We start from the raw sequence: 18,270 nt of genomic DNA, 5'->3' as shown, positions 1-18,270 counted from the left end.
GCCAAAAGTAATGACATATTGGGCCAAAATACGGCCGAAAGAGCTTCGCTGGTTAAAATTATGACATATTGGGCAAAATACAGCCGCATGTGAATATAATGACAAATTGGGCCTAAAGAGCGTTGCCGCTTAAAATTATGAAACTCGTTGACTTTGCAGCGGCAAAGAAAAGATGATGCAATGGCAGCTTTGATTGACTTTTAAAGTCACAAAAATAATGATTTCAAACTAAAATTGTAAGGGGCATCCACAGAGGTACACCCCTCCAAAAATAAACGTATACCACTTAAAACAATGAGCACACGGTATTCTTTAGTAAAAGGCGAAAGAATAGTTCGCTTTGTTCTCAACGCATGGCTCTGTGAGTTTGGAAGAGGCACGCTGCGTTGGTTGTATACTAGCTACACTGGCTAGAGCTGCTGTTGCTGTCGGTGTGGGACGCCGAGCGTTACCGCACTTTTTTATGACTAATAGGTTCAGTCCAATCCAGCAGTCAACATACAAAAACTTGGACCTCCATTTGATATTGTTGTAGACTTATGAGAATCATACTGTACTTCCAGGTTCAGCTCCTACTTTAGTACCAAACAAAGCCTCAGCCGATTTTCAGATATACTCTCTATGTTACCCCTTTATATTGAGAGACAATTCCCAACTTTTCCGATTCGGTGTCGACAAATTTGCATGTGGCACAATATCTCAATTTGATAGTGTTGAGTTTCAATTCATATCTCTCAGGTTCAAAATTCTCGTCTCCTATTAATTACTATTATAATTTGGAACTCTTCCCTTCACCTTAATAATGATAAAATTAAAAAAAAAAAAAAAACTTATATGCAACTACTTAATTTTATTTAAGTTTTCATTTTCATTTTTTTTTTGTCAAAAGTACGACATAGCTCCATGATTAAAATTGCAAGTCCCGAGCCAAGTTTTCATGAAGAAGACATATCCCATGCATTGTTCAATCCCTTAATTTGTTAAAAAAAAATGATAAGAAAAATACCTTGTTCAATGAAAAAAAGACGACTAGTCCACACAATATTCGAGTGGAGAAAGCTTCCACACGACAACTTGTATATGAGACATTTTTCAGTGCCGGAACAGGGTTCGGTAATTATTATTAGTGGTTGGCCAAACTGCTACCTAACTATACATCTTAATGAGGCCTACTATATTATACTCCAGCTCTCTTAAACATCTATTTATAAGAGAAAGATATCGTTAAAGCTGCATACATGCAACTGATCATTTGACACTTCCCAATTCTAAACTCTCTCTCTCTCTCTCTCTCTCTCTCTCTCTCTCTCTCTCTCATGGGGATCTTGATGGCAACGTGTTTGCTGGCTCTTTTCTATGGTTTCTCCTGCCTCTGCAAGTTACTTCTCAGAAGGAGAGACCAGGCATGCTATCTGCTGGCCTACGAGTGCCATATGCCACCAGACGACATGAAGCTCAGCGCTGATTCATGCGTGAAAATCGTATCGCGGAACAGGAATCTGGGACTGGAAGAATTCAGGTTTCTCTTGAAAACTATTACCCATTCGGGCATTGGCGAGGAAACTTACTGCGCAAGAAACATCATCCAAGGCCGAGAAGAAACTGCAACCCGAGAAGATGAACTTGCGGAGATGGATGGCATCATCTTTGACGCACTGGATAAGCTTTTCGCTCGGGCTACCTCAATTTCTCCGTCGCAAATCGACATTCTTGTCGTCAATGTGTCGATGTTCTCCCCTGCACCCTCCCTATCTTCACGTATAGTGAATCGTTACAAGATGAGGGACGACATCAAGAGCTTCAACCTCTCGGGAATGGGCTGCAGTGCGAGCCTCATTGCCATTGACGTTGTACAAAACTTGTTCAAGTCACACAAGAATGCGAATGCCATCGTTGTAAGCACGGAATCGTTGGCTCCTCATTGGTATTGCGGCGTAGAAAAATCCATGATGCTCACAAACTGTCTCTTCCGCTCGGGAGGGTGCGCGATGCTGCTCACGAACAACCGAAGCCTAAAGCACCAAGCCAAGCTGAAATTAAATCATTTGGTACGAATGCACACCGGCTCGAACGACGAAGCATATAACTGTTGCATACAGGTAGAAGATGAGAGTGGCAATCGAGGTTTCCGCCTTACCAAATACCTAGTAAAAGCAGCAACTCAGGGTTTTACAAAGAACCTCCAAGTTCTAGCACCAAAAATACTTCCACTAAGAGAAATACTTAGGTATGTGGTGGCCTCTAGGCTTAACAATATTAGAACTAGTATTATAAGCCAAAAGCCAAAAGCAGATGGGGGACTACGGTTGAATCTCAAGACAGGAATAGAGCACTTCTGTATTCACCCTGGTGGAAGAGCAATCATAGATGGGATTGGGAAGAGCTTAGGGCTAAGTGATTATGACGTTGAGCCGTCAAGAATGGCACTTCACCGGTTCGGAAACACATCGGGGGCCGGATTTTGGTACGCTTTGGGATACATGGAGGCAAAGAAGAGGCTTAAGAAGGGGAACATGATTCTGATGAGTGGATTTGGAGCTGGTTTTAAGTGCAACAATATTGTGTGGGAAGTGATGAAGGACTTGGATGATGTCAATGTGTGGAAAGACTGCATAGATAGTTACCCTAGGGATCTAAACCAAGTCAATCCGTTCATGGAGAAGTATGGCTGGATACATGATGATGATCTAGGCTTTGTTAGGTTTGACATGTCCCTGTTAGTTATTGAGTAATGCTACACTTACAACATTTTTCATATTACATTTGTATCATTTCTCTAATAGAAATAGGACCCACCAACTCATATGGGTCTCATCTCTTTTAGAAAAATGGTAAAATATTTGGTATGAAAAATGCGGTAAGAATAGCATTTTTGTTAGTTGTTTGATTTTTCAGCACTTAATAAGTTTGCGTTTTTCTTTTACCTTGTGGAGAAGTGTGGTTGTTTGAAGTTTGTATGAAGTATTTCAAGCCCTGTAGTATGGATGTATCTCATAAATAAACCCTGATCGATCAGGTGTTCCAGGGCTTTTTTTCTTTTTTTTTCTTTTTTTTTTTTAAATAAAAATAAGAGTTCATTAATTTTCTAGGTGTGAGGCCATGATCTATATCAGTATTTCCTTTGCTAGCAAACTCTCTTTTTGATATATTTGTATTCCCTTTGCTAGTACTACATTTACCACAAGTAGTACATTACTCTCATAGTTGGAGAAAACCGACACTGGAAACACCACTTCATGTCCGACTTGCATGTGTTAAGCATGCCGCCAGCGTTCATTAACGTGGCGGTATACACCCAGCTCCACAGGAAAGCAAGCCATTGACTACCGGTTTCTTTCCTCCAGAATATCACTTGTAATAAAAATAAGAAAACACTACATATTCCAACCTCAGCAGCAGCACACCTCGTTTTCCTCCACTTTAACAAGTAATATTTGGCTTGTATGACCTATGGAGATTACTCTAAATTTTCAAGGACAAGACAACTGTTTAGTTCCAGGGCATAAAGGGTAACAGCTAAAGAAAATACAAGCTGAAGTTTTACAATTTAAATACTGAGATTTAGGTGCACCCACAGAGGTGCGTCCTTCAAAAATAGGCGTATACCATTTAAAGTGACGAGCACACGGTATTCTTTAGTAAAAGGCGAAAGAATAGTTCATTTTGTGCTCAATGCATGGTTCCGTACTTTAGTCTTCCGCAGCCTACAATATTTTATATAAGCGAAGGTAGATAATTCTTTGCCCCTGTGGCGGGTGTGGGACAAATAGTTTGGCTTCCACTCCTTTGCTAACTCCCAATTTTTTTGCTCAAATCCCTCAGAACCTTCGGTCTATTTTTAGCTATTCCCACCAAAACTCTTTGGCCATTGAAAGATCAGCTCCAGTCCAAAACTCTGAGCTTGCAAGTTCCTTTGTCATTTCTTATATGAAATCAGGCCTTCATTGCGAACCTAAGTGGAAATTAGTTGACAAGAATTGTGTTGAAGACTTATAGCCCATTTGAAAATGCTTCCTTGTAAAGCACTTATGGTATGAAATATTTAATAGAAATGCAAGTGGTTTTTTTTATCACAAAAACACTTTCAAATTTTTGTCAAAAATGGTCTGAAACGTTTTTAGTGATTTAAAAACATTTTAGTTATTTTAAAATTACTTCCAAACAAGTTATCAATATGTGTGAAATATGACACTACATATGTTATCCAAAATTTGAATTTTTCAATTGATTGGATTCCAAAGGAAGGAGATTTCCTAGAGCTAGTATATGTGTTTGTTCTTTTTTCCAACATATATATGTTCGTTTCAAGCTGGTATTTGATTTTGTTTGTACCATACTTGACCAATCCCGAAACTACTGAACACCGATCAACAGTATACCGTCAAGGAGCCACAAGAGTTTCCCTCCAACCAAGAGGCCAATCACAACTCGACACATGTCGATATTAGAGGCCAATCACAGCGCAATATGTATCGATATTAGAGGTCAATCACAATACGACACGTGTCAATGTCAAAACAAAAATAGAAACTCTTTTCTATAAAAGGGGATCATTCTCCCACAATAATGCCTAATGTCATTTGTACTAAACTATTCACTAGAACTCACTAAAGGAGAGCTTGAACTTATGTATTTGTGTAAACACTTCACAATTAATACAAACTCCTCTACTTCGTGGACGTAGCCAATCTGGGTGAACCACATACATCTTGTGTTTGCTTTCCTGTCTTTATATCTTTACATACTTATCCACATTAGTGACCAGAGCAATCTGGCGAAGGTTACAAACTTGACACTTTCTGTTGTACCAAAGTCTTCGCTGATTTTGTGCATCAACATTTGGCGCCGTTTGTGGGAAACACACTTATTCCTACTCTCTTTAGCTTTGTCAAGCTGATTTCTACCATTCGTACACTATCTTTTGACCAGGCATTCCTCTCCAACATGGGGAGCGAAGGAAGCCACAACACACAGAACGACACCCCCTCGCGCTTAGTGTAAGGCAGCGAAAGAAGAAACGAAAGAAATTTACTCTTCAAGCTAAAGTCGAAGAGATGGAGGCTCAGAACAACAGGATATCAATGAAGAATGAGGTCCTCCAGGAATAGTATGAGAAGCTCTTCGAGATGCTTCATGAGGCTAAACATACTCAAACGCACGAACTCATCGCCCCCGTGGAAGTCAACCATCAATAAGGTGCCCTCCAACACAGAGGGTCACCGTTCTTCAACATAATTGTTCTTAATGAGGAGCAAGCTAATCATCAATGTGTTGATCAACGTGAAACTTCTCTCAACCCAGTTGCTTCGACCCGAAGCAAGAGAAGTGGAGGAAGGCATTTCCTTGCAGAGGGAACGGAAGGATCGAAAGTCGTTTATCGTGACTGTCGAGACTTCCTGAGTTAACGTCGAGAGAATCCCATCCACATAAGCTTAAAGATCAATGACCCAAGGGTTTCTGAAACACTTGGTCCCCTCCCACGACCCAGGCCAGTTATCAATCTAAGGAATGAGCGACAGGTCCCAGAAGAACATGAAGGTACATGAGACTCGGAAGTATTTCGACAGACTCGCTCAAGAAGTCAATACGGCGAGTCCAAGGAAAAATCACATGCTCTTGATCAAACTTTCATACTTTTAAGTGGCAATGGAGACTTACAAAAGAAAACTCTAATAGTACAAGACTCCACTCAGGACCTCATTGTCCTTCAACTTTTTGAGGAAGTAAACAAGTTAAAGGATAAACGTCAAGCTGAGAAACCTGACTGGAACCAACTAAGGCCTGGCCCTCTTACAAGGAGGATCTTCAACACCTCCTTCAAGTGAAGACAAAACAGAAACTCGGCTTACAACTCTACACTGGAATGGAGGATCCGATTGAACACCTTAATCTCTTTGAGTCCACTATGGTATACCAGATGCATACTAATGAAGAGCGATGTCTCATCTTCCTCTTTACCCTTTCTGGTGGAGCTCTAAACTGGTATTGTTGTCTTTCACCTGAGACGATAGACTTATTTGAAGAATTGAGGAAACTGTTTGTCTCTCAACACATCTTCCAGACCGATCGCTTGCACTCTGTAGATGACTTGTACACTATTCAACAGAAGCTGAATGAGTCACTGCGAAAGTATGCCGGACGCTTCAGCTACGAGTATTCTCGCTATGCTGAGGCAGATGATAAGACCGCCCTCAAGGCCTTCACGACAGGCCTACGTGACTGTTTCTTTAAGGTCATGATCGATGCCAACACTTGGAAGACTTACTCTGAAGTGATGGCACAAGCTTACAACCACACCTCCGCCGAGGCAAAGACATATCAAGGGAAACCCCCCACAGCCATCCCTTATCAGCAAGTGGGGAGTGGGAGCCAAATCTAACTAAATGAGAAGACCTCAACCTTCCAAATGGCAGTGACGCCCCTTCCTGCCTTGCTTAATGCTTTGCCAAGATAACAGACATATCAACCTCAGGGCAAGATGAAAGATTTCCATCCTCACCAGTCTTATTTTAGTAAGAAGAGTAAGGGGCACTATCGTGATAACCAAGGGTATCGCCATGATAATGCCCGCCCTCAGGCAGTCAACGCAGTGGGCTAAACACGTGTTAAGACATGCCCTACCCCGAGGTATGAGAAGTATACACCTTTGAACGCCACATGCGCGACCATTTACCCCAGTATAGCTCACCTGATACCAAAGCTAAAACTGAGGCAGCATGATTACAAGTCCATGAAGAACAAGAGTGTGTTTTGCTGCTACCACGAATATAATGGCCATAATGGCGAGAAGTGTATCACCCTCCATGATCATATTAAAGCTTTAGCACGTGAAGGAAAAATTGATCAATTCCTCATTCACCCTCAAAACCAACGCTAAGTGAATGTGATATATTTCATAAGCGGCGGCACACCCGTATCTGAATCTTCCAACAGGGCCATGAAAAACAGTGAACGAACTTTGAGGCCTGGCCACTAAGTGTTTCACCTAGAAGACATCAGGGAAGGCAAGTAATAAAAGCCTAACTGGGACCTAATATGTTTCTACCCTTAGGAAGAAAGAGGTATCACCCACCCTCACAACGACCTACTGATCGTGGAGGCTCACATAGCCAACTTTGATGTACGATGAATCCTGGTAGACACGGGGGCTTCGGTCAATATCATGTTTGCTGAAGCTTTCAGGGCATTTAATATAGCTGAACACATGCTTGATCACTTAGTTTCTCCTCTGATAAGCTATTCCGATGATGTCGTGCAACTTTTAGGGAGCGTGCATTTACCCTTCACCATCAGTACAAACGCTTACATATCCACTATCACCACTAACTTCCTGGTGGTTGACTGCCTAACAGCATACAATGTCATCTTTGGGTGCACAGACATCAATGGTCTCGAGGCCATGGTATCCACACATATGTTGTTGATGAAATTTCCAACCCTCTATGGCAACGGTTACATCAAAGGATATCAACTTAGTGCACGATCATGTTACAACACTTCAGTCAAGCAACAACACTTGCTTGTGCCCAAAGAAACACTTTTTATACATGACCAAGTTATAAAGACCAGCTTGAACAAAGCCAACTTGGATCTTCACGGTGGTAACAGTCAACCCGACGATCCTCGAGATGATTCTTTCACCCAGCAAGCACAACCTGCTGAAGAGTTGGAGAAAGTCTCTATCACAAAAGATTATCCGGACCGCATAGTGAAGATTGGCATCACTTTGTCACCACCCCTTCGGTTGGCATTGATTTTTTTTTTTTTTGCAAAAGAACACTGAAGTCTTCGCCTGGTCATACGAAGACATGCCAGACATCTCTCCTGATATCATTTATCATCATTTGAGTATTGATCCCAAGACCAAGCCGGTGAGACAGAAGCAAAGATCTTATGATGCTGAACGATACGAGGCAATAAAGGCAGAAATTGAAAAACTCAAAAGCATAGGCTTCGTCCGTGAAGTCAATTATCCAATGTGGGTAGCAAATGTGGTCCTTGTTAAGAAAAATCCGACCAAAGAAAGTCTCTTACTTCAAAAGATCTTGTGGAGAATGTGTGTTAACTACATCGACTTAAGCAAAAGATGCCCGAAGGATAACTTTCCCCTTTCTCTCATTGATAGACTTATAGACTCTACAGCAGGGTGTGAACTCTTGAGCTTCATGGATGCTTACTCAGGGTACAACCAAATCCTCATGAACCTTTCGGACCAAGAACACACGGCATTCACTACTGACAGATGACTATATTGCTATAAAGTCATGCTATTCGACCTAAAGAATGCAGGGGTGACTTATCAGAGATTAGTCAACTCGATGTTCGCTGAACATATTGGGAAGAACATGGAAGTTTATGTTGATGATATGTTAGTCAAAAGCAAACACGCTGACCAACACATCACTAACCTGTCTGAAACCTTCTCTATCCTAAAGAAGTATCAAATGAGGTTAAAGCCCAACAAATACGCCTTCGGCGTGGGTTCTGGAAAATTCTTGGGCTTCATGATTAGCCAACGAGGCATTGAAGCTAACCCCGAGAAGATCAAAGCAATCATTGACATGAAAGAACCGGTAACTTCAAAAGACATCCTGAGCCTTACTGGCAAGGTGGCAGCCTTGACCAGGTTCATCTCTAAGGCCACAGACAAATGCACTCCTTTTTTCAAAGCACTTAAGGGAAGTAAGAAGTACATTACGTGGACTGATGAATGTGCCGAAACATTTAAGAACCTCAAAGAGTACATGAGTAAAGCCCTTCTACCCTTCAAACCTGAAGTTGGTGACACCTTAATTGTCTATTTGTCTGTCTCGGCTTCAGCAGTTAGTTCTGTCCTCATTTGAAGGGATGGTAGTATCGAACGACCTGTCTACTACGCTAGCAATGCTCTATAAGATGCGGATACACGATACTTCAACATTGAGAAATTAGCTATAGCATTAGTCATGTTTGCTCGGAAACTTCGCCCCTACTTCCAAGCAGACTCCATCATCGTGCTTACCAATCACCCTATTTGAGAAATACTTCAGAGTCCTAACACTTCGGGGTGAATGATCAAATGGGCGATAGTACTGGGTGAGTTTGACATTTCCTACCACCAAAAGCCAGCTGAGAAGGGCCAAACAGTTGCAGATTTCATTGCCGAATTCACTTATCCTATTGACATTTCTCCTGCACCTGAGGCAGTGGCTTCGTTACCCTTGAAAGCTTGGAAGGTAGAACCAACACTCTCAGTATGGACTCCGGCTCATCCAACCAACAAGGTTGTGGAGCAAGATTAGTCCTGACTACCCCTGACAAAGTGGTAATGGAGTATGCTCTTCGCTTCAAATTCAAGGCATCAAACAATGAGGCCGAGTATGAGGCCCTTTTAGCAGGCTTACGTTTGGCTAAACACCTTAGAGTTAAACAAATTGATATCTTCAGTGACTCCCAATTGGTGGTTAACCATGTTACGAACAACTTTGACGCTAAGGATAACTTTATGGCAGCGTATTTTGTGCAAATGCAGCTTTTGCTCAAGCACTTCCACTACGAGATCACCCAAGTCCCTTGAGAGGTAAACAGTCATGCTGATGCTTTGGCTCGCCTCGCCTCAATAATGGAAGACAAGATTGGGAGAAAAATTCATGTCGAATTGTTGACAGCACCAAACACTATGGTCGCAGAAGTGTGCAACTTGCAACAGGAGGATAATTGGATCACCCCGATTTATAAATTCCTTGTTCATAACACCTTCCCAAATGATAAAGTCCAAGCTAAGCAGATTCGATACAAGTTTACTCGCTACTTGATCATTAATGACCAACTTTACAAGCGAGGTTTTAACCTACCATACTTACGGTGCCTCACACATGCGGAAGCGAAAATTGTCCGTCGGGAAATACATGAAGGAGTCTGCGGAGATCATGTTGGATCTCGATCCCTAGTACACAAGGTTTTTAGCCAAGGGTATTACTAGCCAACACTCTACCAAGATGCCATCAAAATATCCCGCTCATGTGATAAGTGTCAACGCTACGCAAATATTCATCATTCCCTTCTGAGCCTCTTACTGCTATAATCAGCCCTTGGCCCTTCGCCTAATAGGGACTTGATTTGATCGGCCCAATGCCTGCAGAGAAGGGCAAGGTCCGTTATGCAATCATTGCAGTTGACTACTACACAAAGTGGGCCGAAGTAGAACCATTGGCAACCATTAACACGGTAAAAATAGAAGATTTCGTAAAGAAAAACATCCTTTGCAAATTCGGCATTCCCAATACGATAGTCACTGACAATGGGCGACAATTCGACAACAAGAAGTTCAAGATGTTCTGCTCTAAGTTTAACATCAACTTATGTTTTGCCTCCCCAGCTCATCCCCAATTTAATGGACAAGTCGAGGCCATCAACAAAATAATCAAGCGCACTTTGAAAACCAGCTTGGATAAGGCTAAAGGCTGTTGGCCAGAATTTGTACCCCAAGTTTTTTGGTCATACTGTACTTTATATCGGACTTCAATAGGAGAAACTCCATTCTCACTTGCCTTTGGTACATAGGCCGTTGTCCCAATTGAGCTTAAGCAAGTAACGTTCCGAGTCCAGAACTACATGCAAAGTGAAAATGACAAACAACTCACCCTCAACTTGGATCTAGTCGAGGAACACAGAAACCAGGCTTACTTGAGGAATGTTGCCTACAAGCAGCGCATCTATAACTTCTATGACTCAAGGGTTAAACCCCGCTCTTTCAAAGTGGGGGACTGGGTATTGAAGAAAATACTACTCTACAACAGAGTCCCGAGTGAAGGTATGCTCAGCCCAAATTGGATGGATCGTTTAAAGTTATTGGCATCAGTTGCCCTGGCTCTTACAAGCTCAGAAGCTCTGATAGCAAGACCATTGGCCATCCATGGAACGCTGATCACTTGAAGTATTATTACAAGTAGACTTACACTGTACAAGTGTTGAGCTACAGCCATTCGGCATCCTATGTAATAAAGGCTATTTGGCATCAATTCAATAAAGAGGTGATTTAGACAACTTAGTCCTAACTCCCTTACATCCGTATCACTGAAACGCTCAGGTTTGAAGCTTCAATACGAATGCTTCCAACATAAAATAAAGTCTAAGTATATGTCAACAAGACTATACAAATAAACGAACAGCTCCATGGGGTATTCGTTCAATCATACCCAAGTAATGAATTATATCCAAATAAGGGATTTATTCAAACATAGCCAAACATTCATCAATGATAGTACAAATACTTGGCAATTAACATCAAAGTGCATAATACAAAGTCATAAACATACATAAATAAGCAACCTTCAGGCTTACAACATGGCACGTGCCACATAAACAACAAACTAGTACATTCAGAATACATGCAGAAAAAGAAGGCACTATGAGTCATCCTCATCTAAGGCCGAACCCCTGACAATATTACTCTGCGTTTCAACTGCATCGTCATCGCCACCATCCTCGGTATCTCAAGAACCATCCTCACTTTCCCGAGATTACTCACCGACACTAGCCTCATTATCAGAGTCATCTTCACTACTAGCATCAACTGTAAGGACGAAGGTTTCACCTCTTTGTTGGTACTCATCCATCTCATCATGGTACTTTCGGATAACACTTCTATTATCGTAACGTTCAACTACTGGTCACATTCGCCTGAAATCCTCTTCATTCTTTACACCCACTACACCATTTATATTGATTAATGATTTTATCACATGATTATGCCACAACACATGATGTCTTCTAATCAAACCATTTATTTTCATTATTTGAATGTTAGGGCACGGTACACAATACAGGGTTATGCAGTATATATATGTGTAGTTTATTCATGTATATATATGTGTGTATTATCCCTACATTCATCATGTTAAGATTATTATGCTAAGAATGCTTTCCAAATCCATAACTCGAATTTCACTAATCTTAGTCACATCACACATGTTTAATTAGGATTTTATTTGTGCAACCTTAACGTGCTGCCTAGTGTCGTGTGATTGCCTTTAACTATGCCACATGTGACTTACCACATAACTGAACAAATTATTTATTTGTAGATTGATGAGCCATGTGCTTATTTTGACAATTAGGCTACTCACAAGACACCTCCTTTGTCAACTCCTAGCCCAAAGACTTGGGGGACTCCTACCATATACTACTACACCTCGGTACTCGAAAGTTTCACGACTACTCAGTGACTTGGATTTTTCAAGTCCCTAACTGAGAAGTTTTCCTCATTCGGGAAATTAAGGGAGCACTATTTCAACCTACAGGATCCACCCACGAAGTTTCAACATGCAAACTTCAACAAAAAAAAAATTTAAAGAACTTAGTGAAGGATGCCTTGGTGTATTTAACACAACACGTTGAATGAAGTAAATCTTATTTATTGATATATTCGATAAATTACAAATATGTGCATACACATGAATCAAAACAAACAAACAAGAAGGGACCTTCACAAAGGTTGCTTATGATAAGTCTCAGCACTCGGCAAAGCCCCAGAGATATGAGGCACGAGAGGGTGATCACTTGGAGCCTCAGTACTGGGCAGAACCCCAGAAAGATGAGGCACTGGAAGTTGATCATTTAGAGCTTCAGTACATGGTATAGCCCTAGAGGACGAAGGCAATAAATGTCTTTCGAACAAACTCACAAACCTCTGATGATCAATTAAAATCTGACCCTCGAATTCTTGTAATTGGTCAAGCTTTCTCTTCATACTTGTAGCATAGCTATATGCGAGCCTGTGCAACTGTTTATTCTTGTGCTTGAGCCCTCTAATCTCATGTTTGAGACTTATAACTTCAGTCTCCAATGATTCAACTTGGCGGGTTCGAGCAAATAGGCGTTGAGCCATATTAGACACTGAACCCGCACACTGAACACTGAAAGCCAGAGAATCCTTAACAACCAACTCATTGGACCAGCTGGAAAGTAGTCTGTTATCTTTGGGAGTGAGAAGATTCTTAGCTACCACCGTAGCGGTCATGTCATTCTTCATCGTAGAATCCTCAACAGTAAAAGGACTAGTAGGGGATAAAAAGGATGGGCGCCATATGTTGTCTTGAGAAGACATAGTCACCTCTTCACCAACATTTAAGTCAAAACAACGGTCGGATGGGCCAGACATTTTCAGAAATCATGAAGGAAAAATAGGTCCAATAAATCCCTGAAGTATGAAAATAAGGGAGGAAATCCTACAAGCATTAACTCTCTGAACGTACTTTTTGAACACAATTGGTGCCCTTATAAAAGAAAGGGCAACAAGGCCGTTTGTTCAAAAATCGAAGAGGCACCACTCTCTGAATTTTGAGAAGCAGATTTTCCTGAGTAAAATTTATTAAATCTTCACACGCGACATCAGTTCTTCGGATACCAAGGATAACTTTGCCAAAGAACCCTGAAAAAGTTAAGACACGTAAATTTGAAGGTCCAACTACCCTACTATTACCCACAAAGGTAAAGGAACATCATCACTGCTTGATAACTGGAAAATCCGTATGTGTGTCAACCCTTGTGCTTCGTGGCAAAGTAGACTTGCAAAAATGCCCAACCTTTCCTCACATCCGAGAAAGCACTCCCCACAAGATTGCTTGCTAAAAAATCGAAGAGGCACTGCTCTCTGAATCTCGAGAACCAGATCCCCAACAAGATTGCTTGCTTAAGAATAAAAAAGGCATCCCTTCCCCCATCCGGTGGATAATACTTCCACAAACGAGTCACGCCAGAGCAAGAGTATCTCATATCATCAGGGTCAAAAGCAAGAGTATCCCATATCATGTTTTTCCCCTGTCTTTTCCTTTGCCTTTGCTTTTACATGCAAGACAAGGAGAAAGGAAACAATCAGTCGGAACCTGAAATCAAACTTTCAATCCAGAACTGATTGCCCGGAACCTTTGCATGGTTGATTGCCTAGCATTGCTCTCGAGTACTCATCTTCAATTGTTGTCAAGGTCACGAATTCCTTTGGCAAATACCTTAGAATAGTTGGTATGATATTGGCTCTTTACATTGAAGTCGCCAAGCATGGATGAGTCGCTGAGAAGTAGAGCTTTGAAGGACCATTTAAATGCAAAGGTTATGCACCACTTCTGCTATACAAAAGATTGAAGCAGAAGGTTCAACGATGAGCTGGAACATATCACTATAGCACGATGCCCTTCCTGTAAAATCGCACAATCCAGACGGAGGAGTCTAAGTCAAATCCAAGCTCAGCATCATTGCTTTAATTGAAGAGATCGAGAAGCTTCAACAACCTTTTGCTAGCACCGTCGCCGAAGAACATCCATTACTTTGTCAACAACAGAAGTATCCATATTATCAGGATCAAATATACTCCAGATTTGACGGACTTGTTTTAACCCTCAAATTCTGGAGTCTGCTCGCTACTTTAGAGGAAACTGGAAAACCCTCCAGCCCAGTTCAAGAATAAGCTTGTGGAAAGTCAACAAGTACAACAAAGCACGCGTCGATTCATCCGTTACTTCTTCGAAAATAAGAGTATCTCATATCATCTCTTCTCCCTATCATTCTCTTTGTCCCTGTTACTGAATGAAAGACAAGGAGAAGGAGAACAATAAGCTAGAACCCGAGATCAAACTTCCAATCTAAGGCTGATTGCTTGGAACTCTGATTACTTACCTTGTCTGTAACCTCTTTCGGTAGATCTCCTCGCTCAGAGACTTGGGAGACCCGTATTATAGGGTTCATATCGCACTTGACAAAGCCTAAAACTACAAGTAAGCTTCAAATGAAAATGATACATTACCTTGTGCATCAACATCAGCTAAAGATACCATTCCTGGATGGAGGAAAAATACTTCCAGAGAAGAGGCTACATCTACTTATGGGACAAAGGCAAATGAAAATGATGTCACCCTTCAGAACTTAGAAGTTTTGTGATTACTCAATGGCTTGGATCTTGTAAGTCCCCAACCGAGGAGTTTCCCTCACTCGGGAACTTAAGGGAGCATTGTTTGTACCATACTTGACCAATCTCAAAACTATTGAGCACCGGTCAACAGTATACCATCAAGGACCCACAAGAGTTTCCCTCCAACCAGGAGGCCAATCACAACGCGACACGTTTCGATATCAGAGGCCAATCACAGCGCAACACGTGTCGATATCAGAGGCCAATCATAGTACGACACGTGTCAATGTCATAACAAAACTAGAAACTCTCTTCTATAAAAGGGGATCATTCTCCCACAATAATCCCTAATGTCATTTGTATTAAACTATGCACTAGAACTCACTAAATGAGAACTTGAACCTATGTATTTGTGTAAACCCTTCTCAATTAATAAGAACTCCTCTACTATGTGGACGTAGCCAATCTAGTTGAACCACGTGCATCTTGTGTTTGCTTCCCTATCTCTATATCTTTACATACTTATCCACATTAATGACCGGAGCAATCTGGCGAAGGTCACAAACTTGACACTTTCTGTTGTACTAAAGTCCTCGCTGGTTTTGTGCATCAACAGATTTGATAATCGATGTCTAGTTAGATTTCTAACGTATAAGTAAAAATGACTATAAGGGATATCAGTTTCATGGGAATTGTCCTGCTGAAGAAGATGCAATATACCTAAGCTATGGTTCATCTTCATCATCGGTCATTATTTGCTGCAAGAAACATGAACCCTGAAGTTAAAAATCACAGCAAAATAGTCACTAGTAGCTTATGATGCACATCAAAATTTGGGCTCAAGGCCGTATGGTCGTGGGACGAAACAGGCCCACTATGAGATTACATATCTTCCAAGAATTATGGACCTAAGAGCAAATTTACTATAAAATCATCTCAAAAGCTAGTTGGTTTGACCATTCAATATTAACAAGTATGCATGTCCTCCATTAGTGGCGAAGCCATGTGAGGGCGAGGAGTGGCGGCCGTCACTCCCCTCGCCAGGAAACACCACTGGAGAGCTAGGTTAGCCACTCCCATTGCGCCTCGCCGGAAAACCCTGGTTCATCTTCTCCTCTATTTTTGCTGGGCAATCTGTTCTGCTGCGCGCAGCAGCAGCAGATTGTTGTTAATTTTTTTTTTTTTTTTTTTAAATCCAGGCCAAAACGACGTCGTTTTGGGTCTGGTAAAAAAATTAAAAATTTTAAAACAAAACGGCACCGTTTTGTATATTTGAATTAAACAAAAAATATTATAAAGCCCCCCACCCCCCCCCCCCCCCGGGGTTCCCCTTTACTTCCTATCCCTCCCGTCCCGTGCCGTTCACCAATCAAGACAGAGAGAGAGAGAGAGCAAAGCTGCTCCCCAAAATCCCCAGTAGCCAAGCCAACCAGTATAATCCCTAACCCTAATTAATTATTTAATACAAGTTTCGTTTAATTGGTATAGAATCATATGGTAATGCACTAATATGGTTATCTTCTATGATTATTGATATGAAATTATGAAATTATTTTTTAGGGTGAAAATTAAAATTTGAATTCTTGAATCTTGATGATTAGTTGAATTGATTAGTTGTATTCATATGAATATGATTAGTTGAATTGAATTTTTATTTATTGAATAATTTGTATGTTTATTGGTATTGATTAATTGAATTGTTGGTTGATTGGATTAGTTATTATGCATACTATAGTATAGTCTACTTTAGGATTAAGAGTCTAAGAATTTTTATTTCTTTCCATTTTACAATTACGTGATGGAACGATACTATAAGAAACAATGCTTAAATCCACCTTCAAACATTTTGGGTAGTCCTTCTCCTTTAAATATTCCGAGTAGTCCTCCTCCTCCTCCTTCAAATATTCCAAGAAGTCCTCCTTCAAATATTCCAAGTAGGTCATAACAAAGTGAGGCCACTGAGTTTGATGAAATATTGGCTAATCTTCCTGCAGACCCTGCACATAGACATCGAATGCTTGATTATCCACCTAATTATAGTGAAGCAATTCATAGACACTATCTTCAAATTGATCCTTGTCAACCTAGAGACCTCATCATGCCAAGAAAGGTTAGCGACAATCGATGTTTACATTGTGAAATATGTATTTTCTTTTATTGATAATGAGCCTATTATGCGACGATTTCATGACATAAAACCTCACCGGCAACAATTGTAATTTGTTTGTATTGATTAATTATGGAAGACATTACTATATAAAACGATTTAGTTGTTGCCATTTTTCTTTAACCTTGCATTATTTTAAGTTCGCCCCTTCCTCCGAAAAATCTTGGATTCGCCACTGTCCTCCATAATATTTATATTATTGACATAAAAATTACATAATTGTCAACGTGCTTTTGATATGTTTGTCAATACAAATTTACATGGCAAACAAATAGCAACGTAACGTTATTTTATATTGTGGTATGACCAAGGTATTTCCTTTTAGTAGAGAAATGATAAGCGGATGAAAACAAAACATCGTTTAGCTATTTCCATTTCCTTTTTCGTATTTAGCAAAAAGCCGCATGGTTCACTTGATTATAACAACAATTTGTTTTTCGTAGAAATCAAGAATCAAGGATTTCATTGTCACCAATTACAGAACGTGGACTAGAATATTAGAAGAGTATTTAGTTTATAAAACAAATAAGGATGCACATATATTGGTTTTTTTTATTTATTAGTATTCTAAGCTAACTTAGTACTTGGAAATAAGCTTGAAGAAAAGACATAGAATACTTGAAGCTAATGAAAGTCTTGGCACAAAATCAAGTACAGTGGCGTCCTAGGATTTATACAGCCGATCTCACTTAGTGAGATAAGATTTTATTGTTGTTGTAGTATCCTAAGCTACATGAGAGTTTCAACATTAATGGCAGTGCTAGTAAGTTGAGGAATATCCTATCCGTCAAGGCAATTTCCCTGTTGAGTTTTAATAACCAAATTTTCGTACAAGTGTTCATATATTTCTTTTACCTCAATCCAACCTAATAAAACCATCAAATTCATCATACCATTTTCGGATGGGAAATGTTATTGACACTCCAAAAATCTCATTCGCAACTCCTCACAAGTGTATTTTTCTTTCTAAATATAACAAATTTAAAATGTAGAATGAGAAATTTGAAGTGCTAATAACAATTCTCTTTTCGGATATCTTATAACAAATGTAAAAAAATTAAATCTTACTACTTGAATTGATAGAGGCACCCACAAAAATGCGCCCCTACAAAAATAGAATTATGCCACTTATAGCAAAGAGCATACATTATTCTTTAGTAAAAAGCGAAAGAATAATTCACTTTGTGCTCAATGCATAGCTCCGTACTTAAATTAGTCA

The 18,270-nt window shown here is 40.3% G+C and overlaps 2 protein-coding genes, 2 non-coding genes and 1 pseudogene across 4 annotated transcripts; 2 read left to right on the top strand and 3 right to left on the bottom strand.

Moving 5' to 3' along the window:
• Window positions 1–251: 251 nt before the first annotated feature.
• LOC125469008 lies at window positions 252–359 on the bottom strand (annotated as a pseudogene).
• Window positions 360–1,243: 884 nt separating this feature from the next.
• Window positions 1,244–3,022, top strand: LOC103928579 (3-ketoacyl-CoA synthase 19-like). The gene has a single exon (XM_009337646.3). The coding sequence runs from the start codon at window positions 1,317–1,319 to the stop codon at window positions 2,730–2,732; it is 1,416 nt and encodes a 471-aa protein (XP_009335921.2). The 5' UTR covers window positions 1,244–1,316; the 3' UTR covers window positions 2,733–3,022.
• Window positions 3,023–3,565: 543 nt separating this feature from the next.
• Window positions 3,566–3,682, bottom strand: LOC125469005. The gene has a single exon (XR_007251333.1). It is a non-coding gene; the product is annotated as a U5 spliceosomal RNA (small nuclear RNA).
• A 3,480-nt stretch (window positions 3,683–7,162) lies between these two features.
• On the top strand, window positions 7,163–8,246 carry LOC125468771. Its single transcript, XM_048565227.1, has 2 exons — window positions 7,163–7,675; window positions 7,776–8,246. Exons 1-2 carry the CDS (start codon window positions 7,163–7,165, stop codon window positions 8,244–8,246), a joined length of 984 nt encoding a protein of 327 aa, XP_048421184.1.
• Window positions 8,247–18,134: 9,888 nt separating this feature from the next.
• LOC125469011 lies at window positions 18,135–18,252 on the bottom strand. The gene has a single exon (XR_007251337.1). It is a non-coding gene; the product is annotated as a U5 spliceosomal RNA (small nuclear RNA).
• Window positions 18,253–18,270: the final 18 nt, after the last annotated feature.

This window comes from the organism of the source record quoted next, unplaced genomic scaffold (genome assembly GCF_019419815.1).
Source record: "Pyrus x bretschneideri cultivar Hongxiangsu unplaced genomic scaffold, Pyrus_bretschneideri_v1 Contig4, whole genome shotgun sequence".
NCBI lineage: Eukaryota > Viridiplantae > Streptophyta > Magnoliopsida > Rosales > Rosaceae > Pyrus > Pyrus x bretschneideri.
Note: the sequence above shows the minus strand (reverse complement) of the source record. Positions and strands in the feature narration are given on the sequence as shown.

What these genes read in the sequence shown, in the direction of transcription:
- LOC125468771 (XM_048565227.1), top strand. Translation starts at nt 7,163, where the DNA reads ATGTTTGCTGAAGCTTTCAGGGCATTTAATATAGCTGAACACATGCTT. An exon ending in CTGCTGAAGAGTTGGAGAAA is followed by an intron (nt 7,676 to 7,775) that starts GTCTCTATCACA and finishes TTTTTGCAAAAG; the next exon opens with AACACTGAAGTCTTCGCCTG.
- LOC103928579 (XM_009337646.3), top strand. Translation starts at nt 1,317, where the DNA reads ATGGGGATCTTGATGGCAACGTGTTTGCTGGCTCTTTTCTATGGTTTC.